The 19,530-nt window shown below is 42.1% G+C and overlaps 1 protein-coding gene across 4 annotated transcripts in view; it reads left to right on the plus strand.

Moving 5' to 3' along the window:
* The window catches only part of LOC121168160 (voltage-dependent L-type calcium channel subunit beta-4), a 262,860-nt gene that overhangs the window by 208,539 nt on the left and 34,791 nt on the right, over positions 1–19,530 (plus strand). For all 4 annotated transcript variants that reach the window (XM_040997991.1, XM_040997995.1, XM_040997992.1 and 1 more), the window contains 3 exons: positions 7,723–7,842; positions 9,576–9,698; positions 15,325–15,455. In XM_040997991.1, coding sequence (XP_040853925.1) covers positions 7,723–7,842; positions 9,576–9,698; positions 15,325–15,455 — 374 coding nt within the window. The remainder of the gene's footprint in view (positions 1–7,722; positions 7,843–9,575; positions 9,699–15,324; positions 15,456–19,530) is intronic.

A 19,530-nucleotide genomic window follows, 5' to 3' on the forward strand; every position in this document is an offset into this window, starting at 1 on the left:
TTGGGAACATTCTACTAGCATGTAAACCAGCTAATGCAGCTATGAGAATGCAAAATTGATACCAAAGCTAACATTTACTTCTTGGATCTAGAAGGAAAACTTAACATTTGAGTGTATCCTAATGTAGAGTTCAATTTGGAACTTCTAGATACAGATGCATATTTAAATTAAAAGTACTGAATTGTAGTACTCAGTGGTACTGAGTAGTATTAAATGGAGCTGATGTGCCATATTTTATTATCCACTCCTATTCCATTTGCAACAAAATGGTTCCAAGTGGAGACCATAATGCTCCGTGAAATAAGCCAATCCCAAAAGGATAAATACTTATATTTTCTCTGATAAAGGCAACATTCATGCAAAATACAAAGTAAATATATCTATGGGTAAGCATGTATATGCATATAGTCTCATACATGAACCATATAATGGAGACTAACGTGTTGGAAAATGAATATACATTGCAGTATGCATCTCTACTCCCAAATGAAAGGACTCCCAACGAAACTGTTAAATACACCTTGACAATGGGTTACTAGATTCTCTACCATTGTCTATTCCTATAATGCCATGAAACACTTAGCTAGCAGAATGTTAGCCTTGTGATTGTTGCTGAAGGGCTGTGCTATTGTAATAATATGGGGGTAAATGGTGTGTCAGGAGGAGAATGAGAGAGAAAAGGGGGAAGATGAAGAGGGGAATCCCTATATCTACAAAACTGTATCATGGAAAATAATAATAACAATTAAAAAGCATATGTCTAAGATTGAAAAACTTAAATTGGAAAGTTAGCATCTTGGTCTTTGTATACACATATTAAGTACTCAATAATTGTCTTATGGCTGTGTTATTTTTTAAAAATAATATTTCTTTAAGTTTCATATTTTTTAAAAGATTCATATTTTAAATTTTTTATTGGAAAGGCAAATTTACAGAGAGGAGGAGAGACAGAGAAAGTTCTGATTCACTCCCCACAATGGCTTGAGCCGAGCCACTCTGAAGCCCGGAGCCAGGGGCTTTGTCTAGACCTCCCACAGGAGTGCAGGGTCCCAGGGCTTTGGGCCATCCTTTGTTGCTTTTCCAGACTATACACAGGGAGCTGGGTAGGAAATAGAGCACCTGGGACATGAATCCAGCTCCCCTGCTGGATGCTGATGCTTGCAAGTAGGGGATTAGCCAACAGAGCCACTGCGCTGCGCTATCACGGTTACATTATTGAACAGTGTCCATCTGGAGGAATTGCATCACTGCAGAAAGTCCTGTTGGACATGCAGGTTTAGCATGTACTAACATTATGTTTGTACTCTGTGGTATTCTTATTCATTCCATAGAATAATCTGAAAGAAGGGTTTAGTTCCCTTGATGCAGAAGAAGAAAAGATCTCAGGAAAGTTTAGCAATTGTCTGTGGCAGTGGCCACTTTTGTTCCTAAAGATGCTTTAGTACTCAGTGAATTGATAGATCAGCTAGCTGGACTAGGAAGCCACCTAAGAATTGGTTTCAACAATGAGTTTGAATTTGCAGACTCGGGAAAAAGTGCCTTGACCATAATTTAATGATGTATTGAAATACTCAAATTCTCATAGGAAGTAAAAATTTTGGAATAGTGTTGTGGCATAGCAGATAAAGCCACTGCATGTGATGATGGTGTCTCATATGGGCACCATCTTGAGTCCTGGCCGCTTCATTTTCTATCCAGCTGTTAATATGTAGCAGAGGGTGGCCCATGTACTTGGGCCCCTGCACTCAAGTGATAGACTTGAAGAATCTCTGTCTTTTGGCTTCAGTCTACCCCAGCCTTGGCCATTGAGGTGTTTGGGGGTGTGAATCAGCAAGTGAATGACCTTCTGTGTCTCTTCTACCTGTTTGCGCGCGCTCTCTCTCTTTCTCTCTCAATCTCTGTGTGTGTGTGTAAAACTTTGTCTTTAAAATAAATCAGTTTTTGGGAGTTGGTGGGGAAGAAATGAAAAGTGATTTCCATTTTAAGATGACAAGATAAGGAGCCTGTGTAAGGTGATGTTACTAAGCTACCTCTGTGAGTTTATTGAAGATCATTGAAATGTACACTGAATATATGTGTGAATTTTATGGTTTGTGTGTTGATGAAGCTGTTTAAAAGAAAGAAGGGTATATGTGTCCTAAAGCTGCAGGAGAGTCAAACATTTGTTGCTGAAAAGCTGTCAAGCCTTTAATTAGTGATTCAAAGATTAATTGCAGATATTTCCTGAATTTCTCCACAATGGTGGAAGAAATCATATTGCATTGCAAATTGAACACTAGAAAACACTACCAGGGGTATTGTAATATCCTTAGGTTTTAAGGAAGGAAATTTGGGACTCAGAAGGTTAAAATAATAGGCAATAGAAAACTGGTGACAGTTTCAAATTGTCTGTCTCCCCATCCTGTGGCTGTGGACCCTGCCCTCAGCATCACACATCCATTCTGTGAATAAGTTCTCCCTCTTGTTTGGCTTGCAAGAACTTTACTTCTCCCAGGAAACAACCATAAACCAACTTTCTGGTGTTTTATCAGATTTAGTGTTGTGCCTTTATGATTCACTTAAGAGGTAAATCTTGGATGCCTTTTCTGTACTGAACTCAAAGAAAAAACTAGATCTTACCTTAACTAGATCTAGATCTTATCACTGATAGAATGAGACACGTTTCTTCCTTTTGAGCTTCCCTACCAGTCTTCCTTTGATGGTGTCTGAAATTACTTTATATGAAGGAATGGTAAAAAATTCATTATAAGATGGAATTGAGCTATATCATATATTGAAATTTTTAGCAATTAAAAATTTTTAAAATTGAAAAATAAATACATTGGAAAAGAAAAATGGAATTGAAAGTATGTTGATTTTGGTACAGATTTTTTTTCCTCCATGCATGGAAAAATGTATATTGTAAAAAACCTCTGCATGGATTTCAAATGTTATTTGCACCAAAATAAACACGTACCTTCATTCCATCTTCTGGAAACTTTCTAAAGTACTTTGCATATGCTCCTTGGCGAGTCCAAGTCTGTAATTGGCTTAGTTAATTCATTGTAGCTTACAATGGTGATTGCTTAAGAAGTTTGGGGGGAAAGTGGCATTGTGCAGCAGGTTGAGCTGCCACTAACAAACACCTGCATCCCATATGGGAATACCTGGGATCAACTGTCATCTTTGTGATCCAGCTCATGATACTGCAACTAAGGGACAGCAAAAGAAGGCACAGTGCTCGATCCCCTGCCACCTACAGGGGCAACATGAATGAAAGAACCCCTGCCACCTACATGGGAGGCAGATGGAGTTTCTTTCTCCTGACTCAGCCCTAGCTATTTCAGGCATTCAGAATGTGTACCGGATGGAAGATTTCTCTTTTTGTGTCTCTTATTCTCTCTCTCTGTCATTCTGCCTTGCAGATGAATAAATAAATAAGGAAATGAATAAATAGAGTATACTACAAAAAAAAAAACCTTCTGAGGTGAGGTGATGAGGCATTGCCATGATACCTGAGTGTGGGGAGCAGTCCAGTTTTAAATGACTGGATAAACTGGATCGTCTTGCTCTTGACCTACTTCTGAAATGGAGTTCTAGTAAGACACAGGCTAATGGGGCAGCAATCCCTGGCTTTGGCCAGGGCTGAAACCCTTATATCCTCAGTTTGTTCTGTTGACACACACTATTACCTCCTTCTAGCCATTTCTCTCCTTGATCTTTAGATATTTCACTGGCTCTCTGCTGGTAAACCCCTCTTACCCACCTGCCTTACCCAGCCTGCTGTATACCCTTTCCCAATTCCCCTTCAGTTGTGTCCCTGCAGTCCCCTCTTGGCCTCTATGTGACTGCCTGTTCTTCCTTCTGTGTCTTTACAGATGGTCTAGGGCCTCTTCTTTACTTCTTGTTTTCTTGGAACATGCCTGAACTTTCTCTTGATCATTTAATATAAAACAGAACAAAGTAAAGATAAATAAAAAGAAGATACCCAGTCATTCAGCATCAAGTTGGCAGAACATAGCCATGAGCCAAATTTGGACTCTTGATCTCAGATCTCTGTTGTCCCTAGGATGTGGAGAGGTAACCACAGTGATTTTCCAAGTCCAAGAAGTGTAGGTTACACCAGAGGAGTAAAGCGCAAAGCAAAGGGTATGGTGACATGAGTGTAGTGCTGACTGTGAAACGGGTGCCTCTGTACCTTGTTTTCCCCTTCACTAGAATTCTCAGAAACAGGGAACTACCCCAAAACCTCTGCTTCTAAATACCTGGCAGCAGAGGAGCATAGTAAGTAATTTTGGGATTTTTGCAATCTTACTGTCATTTCAAAATAAAGTTCATTCATGGGAGCCCTTGAGTCACTCCTGTATGCTCAGAGAGGATTGAAATGCTAAGGCTTGGAAAATCATTTAGGTAATTTAGGAAATTGGCCATCTCCTGGTGGTCAGGATAGATTGAGTTTCCAGCTGGATGACTCATGGCTCCCAGGAACAGCCTGCCTTCCTGTGAACTGTCAGTCATTGGTCTTCTCAAGCATGTGGCTTCAAAACAAGGTGCAGGCCACTTGCAGAACTTCTGAATCATACTCACCTTGTGGTCCAGATGCCCTCCAGGCAGCCAGCCCAACACCTTAACATTGTCCACTGCACACAGTCACACTTCCAGCATTGCTGTGCCAAGGATTCACTCCCTACTGCTTTCAGTGATACTTTGGAAATACTGTTTTCTTTCGCTCTTACTCCAAATGTTAGGCCAGTAGCCCTACCTTCAGACAAAAAGTGTATTCCAAGAGAACCATATTAAAGTGTATCAATGTGCCTTTCTTTTTTTATTGGAAAGTCAGATATACAGTGAGGAAAGACAGAAAGGAAGATCTTCCATCCACAGATTCATTCCCAAGTGGCTGCAATAGCCAGAGCTAAGCCAACCCAAAGCCAGGAGCCAGGAGTTTCTTCCAGGTCTCCCACCCGGGTACAGGGTCCTAAGGCTTTAGTCCATCCTCTACTGCTTTTTTAGGTACAGGTGGGGAGCTGGATGGGAGGCAGGGCTGCCAGGACATAAACTGACTCGCATGTGTAATCCCGGCACATGAAAGGCGAGGACTTCAGCCACTAGGTTATCATGCTGGGCCCAATGTGCCTCTTTTTTTTTTTTTTCCTTAGATTAAGTTTATTTGTTTATTGTAAAGTCAGATATACAGAGAGGAGGAGAGACAGGGAGGAAGGTCTTCCGTCCGTTGATTCATTCCACAAGTGGCCACAACAGCTGGAGCTGCTTTGATCCGAAGCCAGGAGCCCGGAGCCTCTTCCACGTCTCCCATGCAGGTGCAGGGTCCCAAGACTTTGGGTCACCCTCAACTGCTTTTCCAAGGCTACAAGCAGGCAACTGGATGGAAAGTGGAGCCACCAAGATACAAACCAGTGCCCATACAGGATCCCAAGCATGCAAAATGAGGACTTTTGCCAATAGGCAACTGCACTGGACCCCCCAGTGTGCCTCTCTTTTTAGGCAATAGAGATCTCTATGTAAAGAGTTACACATGGGCCCGGCGTGATGGTGCAGTGGTTAAGGTCTTTGCCTTGTACGCCCCCTTGTACGCCTGGGATCCCATATGGGCGCCGGTTCTACTCCCGGCAGCCCCGCTTCCCATCCAGCTCCCTGCCTGTGGCCCGGGAAAGCAGCCAAGGACGGCCCAAAGCCTTTGGGACCCTGCACCCACTTTGGAGGCCCAGAAGAGGATGCAAGTTCTTCCTCTCTGTCTCTCCTCCTCTCTGTATATCTGCCTTTCCAATAAAAATAAAATAAATCTTTTTTTAAAAAAAGAAAAGAGTTACCCTATATTTATTGTTTTGTAGGCCCAAATTTTCTTGCTCTAGTAAATTTGCAGTGACATTTAATGAACAGTGCACTTACAAATTTGCAAATGCACTTTGTAAAGAGCCTTTTTTTCTTTTTTTTTTATTATTTTATTTATTTTTTTGTAAAAAGCCTTTTCAAAAGCACTATGTAAAGTGTAAGGATTTGAACCCTTTGCAATGATCAGATTTCTACTGTGCCTTCTGTGCAGGTATTATGGTAGGAAATGTGACTGTACATCAAGATAAAGTATTGTGCAAATAGGAGTGAGTTGAGAATGATCAGAATCCCAATTTGTTTATTTTTATTTTTGCTGTTCATTTTTATAATCAAAGTAGAAATGTCAGCACTTGGAATTAGGATAAGAAAGATGGTGTATTATGTGCCCATTTGATGCCAGGTCCTGGAGTATTTTAATATCAAGTGTGCTACAGTGTAGGGTTTGAACATGCTAGCTCAAACCAAATGTGAGTCTGTTTCCCCTCCGCAAAGATGCCGTGAGATGAGGTGTGCAAGGCGTCTAGCACTGTGCCTGTGCGATAGCAGTCAGCCAACAGGCTTTAGCTGCTCATGCTAACCTATTCCAGTTAACCCTACAAAGTTAGCGAGTGTCCCTCATCCCAGATAAGGGATCTCTTCCAGAGTCATCCAGTAGCTTGCATGGTTTTCTGTGTTACAGTGGCAGAATTGAAAACACGGAGCCCAATAGATATTATGACAAAAACTTCTAACGGGAAATTACTTTTCTAGGCTGCCAGGAAAATCCATGCTGGGATTTTTTGGAAAATACTAGCCTAGCTAGGTGATACTCTCTACTGAGGGATGCAGTTGACCTTACAGGCAGAGAATTCATAAATAGACATCTCTAAGTGTGGAAAAACTCTCAAATTGGCAGTCTCAACATGCAGCGCATTTCTCTAAGTTCTCTTTTGCTATGGATAACAAATTCTTAGCTGTATGAATGTGTCTTTTTTTTAATTGACCTGGTTACTGAAACATGCAAAGTATATCTCTGCTGTGTACATGTTATCATCTCTGCAAATGTCGACTTCTAGTGCTAGCTTAAGGAAATTTTCAAGATGATATTCCTTTAGCAGTCAGGAGGTAAACCTGCAGGTTGATGGAGATTACCTTTTTAACTAGCTGCTGTTGTTTTCTTATCTCCTTGTGGTTGAGCACCATGTGACCCTGGCCACCTCTCATCCAGCTGGATTCCAGTGTTGCTCAAGTAGCCTATGTGTGGACTTCAATGGAGGACAGTAGTGTTTGTATTCTTGACATTGTTTCTCTGCTCAGTGCCCATATGAAACATGTATGGGCCACTAAAGACTAGTGATTAGAGATTTAATAATACAAGTGTGAAAGGGTATTGACATTAAAATTGGAAAATCGTTGTATCCAGGTGGAATGCTGCTCTGTGAGTTGAAATCTCAGGCAAGCTAACAAACTGGAACCCAATGTGTCAAATCCAGCTCTTGCGATGGACTGAATCTTGTAGATTTAGTCTTTTAGCTGTACTTACAAGTGTACAAAGAGAATGGAAGAAAATTTCCTTTCCACAAATGAATATAGGCTTAATGTAGAGATAGCATTAAAACAAAAAGAATCTGGGCTGAGCATCACATAATTTTTATAGCACTCTACTTCCTAGCACTTAATCTAGTCATAATATTTTCCTTTACAACCTTACTACCTTCTGAGTAATTCAGATGGTTAACTAGATTCTGCCATCTAAATTTACATCTGCAGTAAGCACAGAGTGTGTGTGTGTGTATGTGTGTGTCGATTCCTATGCAAATGGAAGGAACTCACCCCAGGATACTGTTATGGATGTGCCAATTTGAGTTGCTGCACGTCAGCTCACCACAAGCGTCCTGTCTCCCTTCCCAGGGTTCAGCGGATTCCTACACTAGCAGGCCGTCTGACTCCGATGTCTCTTTGGAAGAGGACCGGGAAGCGATTCGGCAGGAGAGAGAGCAGCAAGCAGCTATCCAGCTTGAGAGAGCAAAGGTGACTGTCCTTCCCCATCCCACCCCCTGCTCCGTCAGAAATGATGTGTGTGTCACTCCCCCAAACACAGTCATCCTAATTCACCCTTAGAGAAGTCACCAAAACCCTCAGGGGCTTGCTTCCCAACAACTTTCACCTTTCGTGTTTCATTTGAAGGTGTATCATTTGGGCATCTCCCGACTTACCTGTGTGGTCAGTGTCAGCCTTGTCATGCCCAGTGCTGGCACTGAGCCTCCCTGGGCACCAGCTGGGTACACCTGCTCTTGACTCTCCTTGCCCATTTCATCACTTTTACCACGGGCTGGAGCTGTGCTCTTGCTCTGTGTCTCTGCTTGTTGCTTTCTTCACTCTTGTCTCTTGGTTTCACTCCCCTATTTCAAGCTCAGGATGAAGTTCAACAGTGTGAACCATTTTGACAAGTGCAGCAAAGATGAGTAACAAAGTCATTGCCCAAGGAGACCTTTAGAAAGCTGCACAAGGAGAGGCCCCCAAGGGAACGTCTTCACCTGCCCACAGGAGTAGATGAATGACAGAACCGGAAGATTCCCTGGAGTTCTTTCATTCTGTCTTCCCAGTATTAAAAAAATTCTTTTTTGGTATAGACAGATTTTTGTCAAATGACATTTTTATGAACAACAGCATATTAGACAGGGGTCATGGCCAGCTTCATGTCCTTGCCCTCCAAGGCAGCCTCCTTAGGCAAACTGGTGCAGCCTTTCTTTTGGAGGGAAAATCAAAGCCCAAATAAAATGACTTCCTCCTCCTTTCTATTTTAATAATGAAATCTTTGTAACATGGGAGATAGCTTGCCTACCTGCCACCATTATCCTATCTGTCTTAGCGTGGATACCTGTTGCATCTCTGTCTTGTTGGCAGAAGGCTCATTTTTGGCAATGCCCAAGAACGGCATTCATGAGATTCTGACTCAGTATTTTCTCCCCTGTTGCTCCCTGCCCCAGCTCCCAGCACAAAAACATGAGCCAGAAACAGCACAACCCAGAGTTGCAGAAATCTGGATCTTCTCACATGTAGCTGCTTTTTGTTTTAACATTTTCTTCCAAATCTGTCCTATGGCCATGGGGGCTGCTCAGCTGTCTGTCCATGCTGGCTCCTTGGTCTGCGCGGGCACCAGTTGCAGATCATTTTGTATGAAAAGAGTTTCAGAATAAACCTTTTGTGAGCTAGGGAGGCAATGATGTGTGTAGAGCTCCTGCCCCATCTGGCTGAGCCCTAACTGTGCGTGGTTTCCCTGGAGGGACCATGTATGCCACTATGTGGGATCCCGAGGACTTTTGGATCTAAAGTTAATTCAGAAATAGTTACCATACCACCTGCCTTTTACCATTCTCCAAACCTGAGTATGTATTTCCTGTATCCCAAAGCAGGATTCCCTGTGAAATGACACTTCTGACTAGATAGCAAAGTGCCAACTGTCTCGTTGCCATCTCACTTGTTTTTCCCACACTTTGAGATGCAGATCTGTATTTGGAATGCTGGAAAGTGCTACAATACAGACAAAAATGGCCATGCCAGTGGGACTGAATCATTTTCAGAGTCCTCTCTACCAGTCTGTTAATACTGTTTGGGAATATGCAACCCACTAGCACTCACTCTTTGAAAGTAATTGTCCTTGGTGCTTGCTGCTGTCAGTCCCCTCTATTTCCTTCTTTGTCTGAAAAATGCTCCTCTCTCTTCCTCCCTCTCTTGTCCTTGTGCCATGGCCCTGACCCCAGTCCAAGCCTGTGGCATTTGCTGTGAAGACGAATGTGAGCTATTGCGGCGCCCTGGACGAGGATGTGCCTGTTCCAAGCACTGCCATTTCTTTTGATGCCAAGGACTTTCTCCATATTAAAGAGGTAACTGGAAGCGTGCAACACACTGCATCCCTTGACCTGTGAAATGACTGGAGCCAGGAGATAGCTCTGAGCAAAGCTGGCCAAGGGGAGCCCTGTGGAGCTGCCAGTGCAGTCTCATTTAAATTCCCAGGCCATTGGCAGCCATTGATTCTCAGGGAGGTTTTCAGCTGACTTTTTAATAAGAGCTACTTTTAGTTAATAAATTAATTAATTTGAAAAGGCATAAAGACACACACAGAGAAAGAATGTTCTTCCATTTGCTGATTCTCTCCCACAATCCCAAAACAGCTTGGGCAGGGCTAGGCCAAATCCAGGTGCACAAAGACTAAACTGGAGTCTCCTATGTGAATGATTAGGACCTGGGTACTTCAGTTATCACTTGCTGCCTTTCAAGGGGAAGGGATTTCATTGTGAGATATGGCTGTCCCAAGTAGCATCTTCATCATGGTGCCAAAAGCCCAGTCCTCACTGAGATTAGGAAGGCTCATATCCTTGCTTGTCCTGTCACTCACAACAGTGGATCACAGTCAACATTTGAAATCCTAGAGTATATTTAGACCAGACCTGTGGCCCTATGGTCCCCTTATAATCACCTACAGTTGCTATACAGTAATACAACCATAGATCCAGCTTAGGGAACCCAAGTTGGGAGCCTGACAGATGCTGTAGTTATTAGACCTCAGACTGTGGTCCCATGACCCTGGGACCTCAGAACCAACACTAGCATGTTGAATAATTAACTCAAAGTATTAAAGCTATGGAGAGGACTGAGGATTCTGGAAAACAAAGCATAAAAATTGAAACAATTAAAGGAGGACTTGAGGCTGTGTATCTTGAAAGGTAGACTTGCCACTGCAAGTCATCAGAAGTGTTGTTGTTCTCAACCTAGGAGGCATGAAATTCTGCTTTATATCAGACCTTTTGTTTGGCAATGGAGGATCCAATGCTAGGATCACAGGCAGGAAAAACCAAGTCTGGTGGGAGAGATGGACAAGTGTGCAGTATCCTCACAGAAGACAAGATCCATTACAGAAAGACTGAATTGGTATTAGGGGTGTCCAAAGAAAGAGGGAGGGGGCCACCAGGGTGGGGAGGAGGGAATGGGGAAGCTAAGAAGAGCTGCAGAAGTGGCAAAAGCTGAGGGAGCTAGGCGAGGGTTGGGAATGAGGGTGGCACCAAGTGGAAGGAACAGCTGCAAGTCAGGCACCATGGCTGCAGGATAGTGGAAGAAGTGATACAGGGGCTACGACAGAGACGCTGGGACTGCTTGGGCCACGTAAATATGCCTGACTTGCACACCAGGCAGTGGTTTGCAGAGGAACTTGAGATCCATGATATGAATGTGACCAAACTTGTGTCCTAGAATGATAGCTCTGATGAGCATTGCGCAGGTGGGGGAACACACCCTAGAGATAAGACAGTGGCTGCAACAGAGAATAGAGGGGCCAACTTGGAGATAGAGGTAAGGGACAAATGGACAGGATCCAGAGATTTCACCTGGGTGGGGAGGGGAAAGTGGGGGTGGGAGGGCGGGAAAACATAGGGTAGAGGCCAGTGTCTTTGTTTTGCTTGGAAAGGTAGAGGATATTGTCCTCTCTAAAAACAGAGACAGTCAAGAGCAGGACAGATTTGGTACAGGGGTGGATGTGGTTATGAATTTGCTCCCCAGGACACTGTGTCTTGGGTGCTGTGAAATTCTCTATGAAAGTGTTGGAAAGGCTCTTAGCCACATAATCTGGAGGCCAGTAGAGAGCAGCTACAATTTGTTCTTCATGAACGCTGTGGTTTGAAGAGGATAGGTTGTAACCAGGGGAAATAGCATGGACCTGAGATAGCACAGAACTGAGTGAGTGCTTTTGAGATTCAGTTTATGTTTTTTTTTTTTCTTTTTAGGAGGAGGAAGACTTAGTGATATTTTCTATGCTAGACCTGGTAAAATATAGGAGGATGCAAAAGGACAGCTAATAGTACAGTAAGGGACTGGAGGAGAGAGGGAAAGGCAGACAAAGATGGAGAACAGGCCCAAGAATCAGGCTGAAGCCAAAGAAAGCATTACTTTATTGAACCACCTTGTTCTCTGCAGAATTGAGAACCTGGGTGACAAGTCACACTGGTTGGTCTCCATTTGCTGTACTAGGAGAAAAAGATTAGAAATATAAATTAAAAGGAAAACATGAAGAGGGAACAATGCAGTGAAATTTGAGATCTAGATTGTAATTAACATTGATTGCAATTAACATTATTTTTTCTTTTTGTTTTAAAGTGTACTTGGTTGTGGGTTGGAGGTTTCAAGGAGATTGACGTTGACTGTACCATGGACAAGGAAGGGTAGGAAGTTACAAAAAGACTTTATGTAAGGTGGAAGCTCTTGGAGCACCTGTGCATGCTGATAGTAACAGAGAAGAGCGATTGGTGGGAAAAGGGAACATTTGAGCAGACAAAAGTGTGCAAGGAGGGACAGGCCTTCGATACAGGTCATTTATCATTGCCACATGCAGGGAAATGACAAGTACTGACACAGACAGCCCAGAGCCTTGGTAATGAGGAATTGAGGCAGCAGCAACTTGAAGCTTCTAATCTTGATGGTGGGTGAAGTGAGGATGTTCCTGGAAGACAAGGACCCTTGACCTAAAACATGTGCCCCAGCATCTGAAGTGTTGAGTCTGTCATGCCATTCCTGTCAAAAATGACTAGGCCAGCCTCCTTGGCTGCTGACACCCATTGTTTCCGAAGAGAAGCAGCTGTCAGTTCTCGTATGTCACAAGCACACTCACTCTCACAACCATTGGGCTGGTTTTGCTACCTTCCTGCACCTATTAGTATTCTCAATTTGTTCTTCACTGATAACTTTGGTAGTTTGAGCTATGACATTATCTAGAAACCCTATGTGGGCCACAGCTGCACATTTTCCAGTCTTAAAAGACCAAATGAAAAGTATCTTATAAGGTCCTCATCCTTTTAGGAAACTCAAACTGAGGATTGGAGCGACGCTAAGGTGACATTTGCAGAAAGTGGGCATAGGCTCCTGGAACATGAACACAAATGAACCCATTTCTATAATCAGGTGCAGCCTTTTCACTAATCCATTGCCTAGGAGACCATCTTGTAGGCATCGTGTAAAATACTTTCTCAGTAGTGAAAAGCTTTAAATGCAGAGAAAGTCAACCTCTGTACTTGTCCCAAAAACGAAAATGATAAGCAAATTAAGCTCTTTAATTTACATAGTGACTTTCTTCTAAGTAGCTCCAAGGACTTTCATTTCCATTGAGTCAGCATCTTCTGTTCTTTAACTGTTTCCTAGAACTAAGTTGAACCACTTGAGAAAGTTGTGTTAACCATTTTACGAAGCCCTTTAAGGCCACTTGGGTACCATTTAACAAATTAGTACTCCAATGTGCCAACTTAATTTCAAGTTAAGCCCTAGAAACTGTGACTCATAGACTGTTTATTCCCCCACCACAGTAGAATTTAAATTCCAGACCTATACAGCAAAGATTCTAAAAGGGTTCCCTTGCCTTTTGTTAACTCAAAATAAACAAGCTTATTATTTCCAGCATCTTATCCTAAGTAAAAGGTAAAGGCAGGAAGATGGGGAAATCTGTGATCTGTATTGTTCAAGATTTTATCTCAGGTTAATTCAGCATTTCTTTCAATGTAGCCTAATACTACATACTTTACATACCTTGTGTAGGAGTTGTGTGCAAATAAAGACCCAATCCCTGTTTCTGAGTGTGAGGCTATTACTCAGAGTTTTATGCTGAGTAACATTCCTCCTTTACCACATGTCATTATCCTTCAGAGATGTACAGATACAGAGGGAGGTAGGGTTCCACTTTTCTCTGAGCTAAGCAAGACATATTATATGTTGTTATATTTTGAAACAATATGTATATATGTATGATCAAAGAGATAGTCAATCATATCCAACATTGTAAAGATGACAAAGGAAGTTATTGGAGTAAAGGAAGTTTTTTGGAATCATCCCTGAAAGGTGTTAATGATAGGAATCTGTTTTTCTAGAAATGACCCTGCTGAAACCTTCCCTTAAGGCAGGTGGTTTGGACTAAATTACTTTCTGCCCCGGGAGTCAGTAAACCTACAATTACAAATCCATTTTTGCTGACCTGTGAAATAGGGCCAGGTTGACAGAATCTTACCCTACGTTGGTTGAAGTCTTTATGTGGACCTGTGTCCCAAGTTTACATGTCATGGAACTTTATTTATATGGCAAAGAAAGAAACAGAAAAAGAGAAACAGAGAAAGCACTCCCATCTACTTACTGATTGGCCTTACAAATGCACTGAATAGCCAGGGCCAGGCTAAAACTCTATTGGTAGATTTCAGGAAATAGGAACTCTAGCCTTACCTCCCACAGGGATGCAGCTATCACTGCTGCCTCCCACGGGCTGCATTAGCAGGAAGCTGGAGTCAGAAGCTACAGCCAGGCATCAAGTCTAGGTACTCTAGTATAGGGGCAGGCATCTAAACTGCCAGTCTAAATGCTTGTCCTATAGTGTTTATTTAAATGGAAATCCTAGAGTTTCTCTTAGACTTCAAGCCATTTAGAGATTATTTCTAAATTTCCACATCTAAGTGTGTATTACACTCAAACTTTTCAAGAGTAGGGGTTTTTTCTCTTTATTTGAAAGATTATAGCTCTTTCTTCATGGCAGTAGACTACAGACAGTTAACTGTTACCTAAAGCTTTTGACAAACCACAAAATACAAGTGTGTTTTACCTCATGCCTAGCTGTCTTACCTTCCAGAGTTCCATTTATAATGATGAAACATTTATCCTTATTAAATCCATCCCTTAAGAATTGGCAAGGGCTTATGGATGTTCATGAAAGACACCCACTGTAAAACTGGAGGGGAAATCAGTGGGAAGAGGACGAAACTTGAGGAAGGGGGCAGAAAATCCCAGTGCCTATTAAGCTCTGTGCTAAAAACAAATGAATAAATGAAAATTTAAAATCTGAAAAAAAAAAGAATGTGCTAGGGCTTCTGGGCAAAGACTGAAAGAATCAACAGGTCAGGACTGGCTAGTCCCGGGATTGGCCGACTTTAGCCCATTGAGCCAAATTTGGTCCACCTTTGCTGTCAAGAAAAAATTTTGTGAAAACCCAACTATGCTCATTTGCTTTTGTCTGTGAATACTTTTCTACTAGAACAGCATATTCAAGAAATGGGAATAGAGTCTACCTTACCTATAAAATCTAAAATATGTACTACTTAGATCCTTATGGAAGAAATTCACAGAACCTTGCTGTAATCAATTAAAGTTCCACTTGTATATTTAAGAGTATGCTTTTCAATGTCATGGAAAAGTAGAATTCAAAGGTAAGTTTGTTTTCCTGGAAACATATTTTAAAATCCATGTATAATTTTTTTCATAATAGACATTTCCATAATGTATATTTGTTTGGAGGCCCATTCATAGTTTTTCATAATATGTATTTCTGTGAGCTTTTAGAAACTCCTACTATAATAGAATCTGTAATGGGACATTTTTATATTATAGAGTATAATATCACAACGGTTCATCCTCCTGGTCCTCTGAGATTACTGAATGAAATGTGACGATGAATGAATTCCTACTGATAGCCATTATATTTCTGCATTCCAGAAATACAACAATGATTGGTGGATAGGAAGGCTGGTGAAGGAGGGCTGTGAGATCGGATTCATCCCAAGTCCGCTCAGGTTGGAGAATATACGGATTCAGCAAGAGCAAAAACGAGGGCGTTTCCACGGAGGGTAAGTTTCCTCTTTTCCTTTTTGGTAGGAAGGTTAGGAGATGTTTTCAAGTTTGATGACCAGGTTAAAACCATGTGTTTTCAGAATACAAGACTCTTCTAGGTCCAGGGGGCTGTGCAGTTGAAACAGAAGGGTTTCAGAGAGCTCACTGTCTCCGTCGCATGCTGGCATCTGGGTGAATTCCATAATGGAAGCTGAAGCTGCTTTCTGTAGCTTCCACAAACCTACCCCCTCCTTGGGCACCAAGCTTTTCCCTGTGAGAATCACATAGACCATCCTTGTCCATAAAGCAAGTGGGAACTGACCTGAATCAGCATCGTGGCTCTTCTTGGTTCATTTTCAGACTCTCGATGGGCATAGAATGTACATGGGAACTGTGTGCATCCAGGTTTCTGTGACGTCTCCCATCTGCTGGTGTTGGAGTGAAGCACTGGCTAGCTGCCGATGAATCAACTTCTAGGCAGCTAATGAAGTAGCCATTTAGATCTCTGAATGCAGGTGGCCAAAAGTCCAGGGAATGCATGCACACCACTGGACATGTTTACATCCTTCTGGGAAATTACATACTGAAACATGAATTTCACTTATGTTATAGTCTTCATTAAAATCCTGAAGTAGAAACAGTTTTGATCATTTGCCCCTCAACATCTGTTTTCTTTTTCCCCAAGGATCAACAGAAACTTATTTTATTTATTTATTTTTAAAAATATTTTTATTTTGAATTTTTGAATTATGTGGTACAATTTCATATAGGCTAGGATTCCCCCCCAACTCCCACCCCCGACAGATTTTCCCCATTTTGCTACAATGGTATAGTCCTTCATAAGGAATCATAATTCCATCAGTCTCTTATTTAAGTGTACCCCTATATTGCTGGTACAGACAATGTCAGACAGTCCAGTATCCCATTGTCTACACATGTCCAACAGTTTCATTGGGAATCTATCTTTTGTCTGGAAGCAGGGATGCATGTTGCATTATACCCCCACATCTGGATATGGTAGACCTCAGTACTCTGTGAATATACAATATCTATTTTCTGTTCAGCCTTTTTTTATTTTGATTTAAAAAAATCTTTATTGATTACATTGCATCATGCGACACAGTTTTATAGGCACTGGGATACCCCCTCCTCCCCAGAAACCCACCCCTCCCATGGTGGATTCTTCCACCTTGTTGCATTACCACAGTTCAAATTCAGTTGAGATTCTTTCCTTGCAAGCATCTACAAAGCATAGAGTCCAGCATCTTATTGTCCAGATAAGTTCAACGGTTTCTTGGGGAGACCATCTCTGGTCTGAAGGTAGAGCCGACAGAGTATCATCCCAATCAATTAAAAGCCCCAACATTACATCAGTAACAATTTATAACATAATGGAATTAGTTGACATGGTATTGTGTAACCAGCATGTTCAAAGAGAGAGAGAGAAAAGAAGAAAAAAAAAAGAGTGCAAGTTCTGAACCACATCCTATGACTTCTACATTGACATTACAATTATTAGTTTATATACAGCTGGGTTCTATACACCTTAAAATGGCTATAGATTACTATTCAGCTGTCTCATGTCTATTTTAATTTTAGTATTTAGCAGTTTATAGCGTTGAAGCATGATTTTGCAGAACCTGGCTGTTTTTCAGGTAGTCTAACTCTATAACTGTAACAAGACATATGTCAACAGTTTAGGTGAACAGTTTTAGGAGGGGTGTGCAGAGAAATCTTCAATACCCTAGTGAGGACTAACTAATCTTTGTGTCCTACCCAGTGAGTTATAAGTGCATCCCCACTGCCCATTTCCTGTTTCTAAGCTTTCCTTGCTGTTTTTTGTTATTTGTTTGTTTATTTGTTAGTTTGTTTTGAGGGGTTTCTGGAGTGATCCTGATGGTCATTACGAGAGAGGGTGGGGACCCAAAGTCGGAACCAGGCACAAACCAGAGAAAGCTCCCCTCCCTAGTCCTGAAGGAAGTTTACTGTATTTCTGTTTCTGCGGACCACTCAGGGCTCCTGGTTGTCCTTCCGATGACCTTGGATCCTGCAAGGCAGGGTATGGGCTTTTCCCATCCCATGTGGTAGATCCAAATGGAGGTGGGTGACCTCAGAGTTCTCGGCCTCCAAAGGCACTCCAATTCCCTGTGGTCTCCTTGGCGGTTGGGATGTAGTCCTCGGAGCTCATACTGATAGTCCTTGGTGAGGATCTGGGAGTCTTCAGGGTTGGGATACAAGCCTCCTCCTGTCCCCCTGCTCCACTCTGGGGTCCCCCCTGCTCTGTGCATATGACCTCCTGTTAAGAGGTTGTTGAGATTGCTCCTGATTCTCCCCATATGCCTTTGTAGTTTTGCCATTGTTTAATGCTGATTTGAGTCTGTTGTCTATGAGTTACCAGTTATGATCCTGATAGGTTATACTTCTATTGGGCCCTTTTTAAATAAAAAATTTTTAAAAGCTCTTCGGCTCTTTGGAACCCTTTTTGCCCTTATCAAACAGGGAGCCTTTTTATTAGAAATAGATCTCAAAGGGACATACTGAGCCACTTCTAATTATCAGTCTTCTTAGTGTGTAACTTGCCTGTGTTTTCATCAGATAGTCCCTTTCTCTAGACTTTCGTCTTCCATGCTCTTCTTTAAACACACGGGGAACACAGGTTCTGGCCTCAGGGCCTTTGCATTTGTCTCCATCGCTTTTCCTTCACATTTTCACCAGCTCACTTTATTTCCTGCTTTAAGTCTTTATTCAGCATCACATTTCCAAGGCCCCCTTTCCTACCCACTGTATTTACATGGCCCCTATTCTTCTCTGTACTTCCTATCCCTTTCCTGGGCTGACTTTTCTCTTTTGCTCTTACTCCTCTCAGAAATATTGTGTATTTACCTACTTATGTGGTTTAGCACTGGTATATCCTCCTCCTACACTGTAACCCATTAAAGGGAAAAGATTCTCTTCTGCCATTACCCATTGGTTGTAGTCCTAGCTTCTAGAATATGGAAGTGTAACCAAATAAATAAATAATAAATGAATTCATCGTTTTTCAGAGTTTCATTGCTGCTATTTATTAGTCCACAATTTGTTATAAACTTTTGAATCCAAGACCTTGGGGCAGCACAAAGTTAAGCCAAGAGCTCACAGATCTGGTCTTATTTCATCCTCATACCAGCCCTGTAAAGTGAAGCTTGTGTGTCTTACAAATGGGGAAGCTGACTAAATGGCAATGCTGGGATGAGAAATCCCATTTTCCCGAGTACAGATCAGTCTCTGACGTATCAAAAGTGAGGAATGTTTGTGAAATGGGAATGTGAACTCTGGGGCCTTTGTAGGTTCCGGAGGAGCTGCCACAGCACATGGGAGGAGATTAATGCTTTCAATCTAGGTCAGATATGATATTATTTGTGACTCGTTCCTTCATGTTAATTCTTAACTCAGACCCCCACATAATCAGTTTCTAGAAGAAGTGATTCCTTTAGTATTGTGACTTAAAAATATCTGTATATTCATCTATTTGAAAGGCAGAGAGAGAGAGACTCACCTTCCACCTTCTTGGTCACTCCCCAAATGACTGAAGCAGCCAGGGTGTGGCTAGGTTGAAGCCTGGAAACAGGAGCCTTCTCTAGGATGCTCATGTGAGTGGCATGGGCACACACACGTGGACTAGCCTCTACAGCCTTCCCAAGTGCAGGTGGCTAAGCCAGAAGCAGAGGAGCTGGCACAGAAACACACTCCAGGAGGAGTGCAGGTGTCTCAAGCGGAGGCTTAACCTTCTGTGCTATATACTTTCCGCTCCTTGCTGTTTGCAGAGCTTTGGTAGACAGCTCAAATTTGTGTCTTAGTGACTGGTGTTAGGTTAGCAAGCAGTTCAGAAGCACATGCCTGTTAGTAATTCCTTGGCCTGATTCCTCGGCCTGATTTCTACACTGAATCCCCGGAAGAAATACTTTTGTGAAGTCTTTCTGGAATCTCATTAGTTTCCTACTTTCTCTGAGAAATGAGGTCAAGGAAAACATTTGGACAGATTCTTGAAGTTCTGTGGAGTGGGAATGTGTGTGTTTTGTATCTTTTAGTGGCATGAAGGCCAATAAACACTTT

Source organism: Ochotona curzoniae, unplaced genomic scaffold (assembly GCF_017591425.1).
Source record: "Ochotona curzoniae isolate NIBS_2020 unplaced genomic scaffold, NIBS_Ocur_1.0 patch68, whole genome shotgun sequence".
NCBI classification, from domain to species: Eukaryota; Metazoa; Chordata; class Mammalia; order Lagomorpha; family Ochotonidae; genus Ochotona; species Ochotona curzoniae.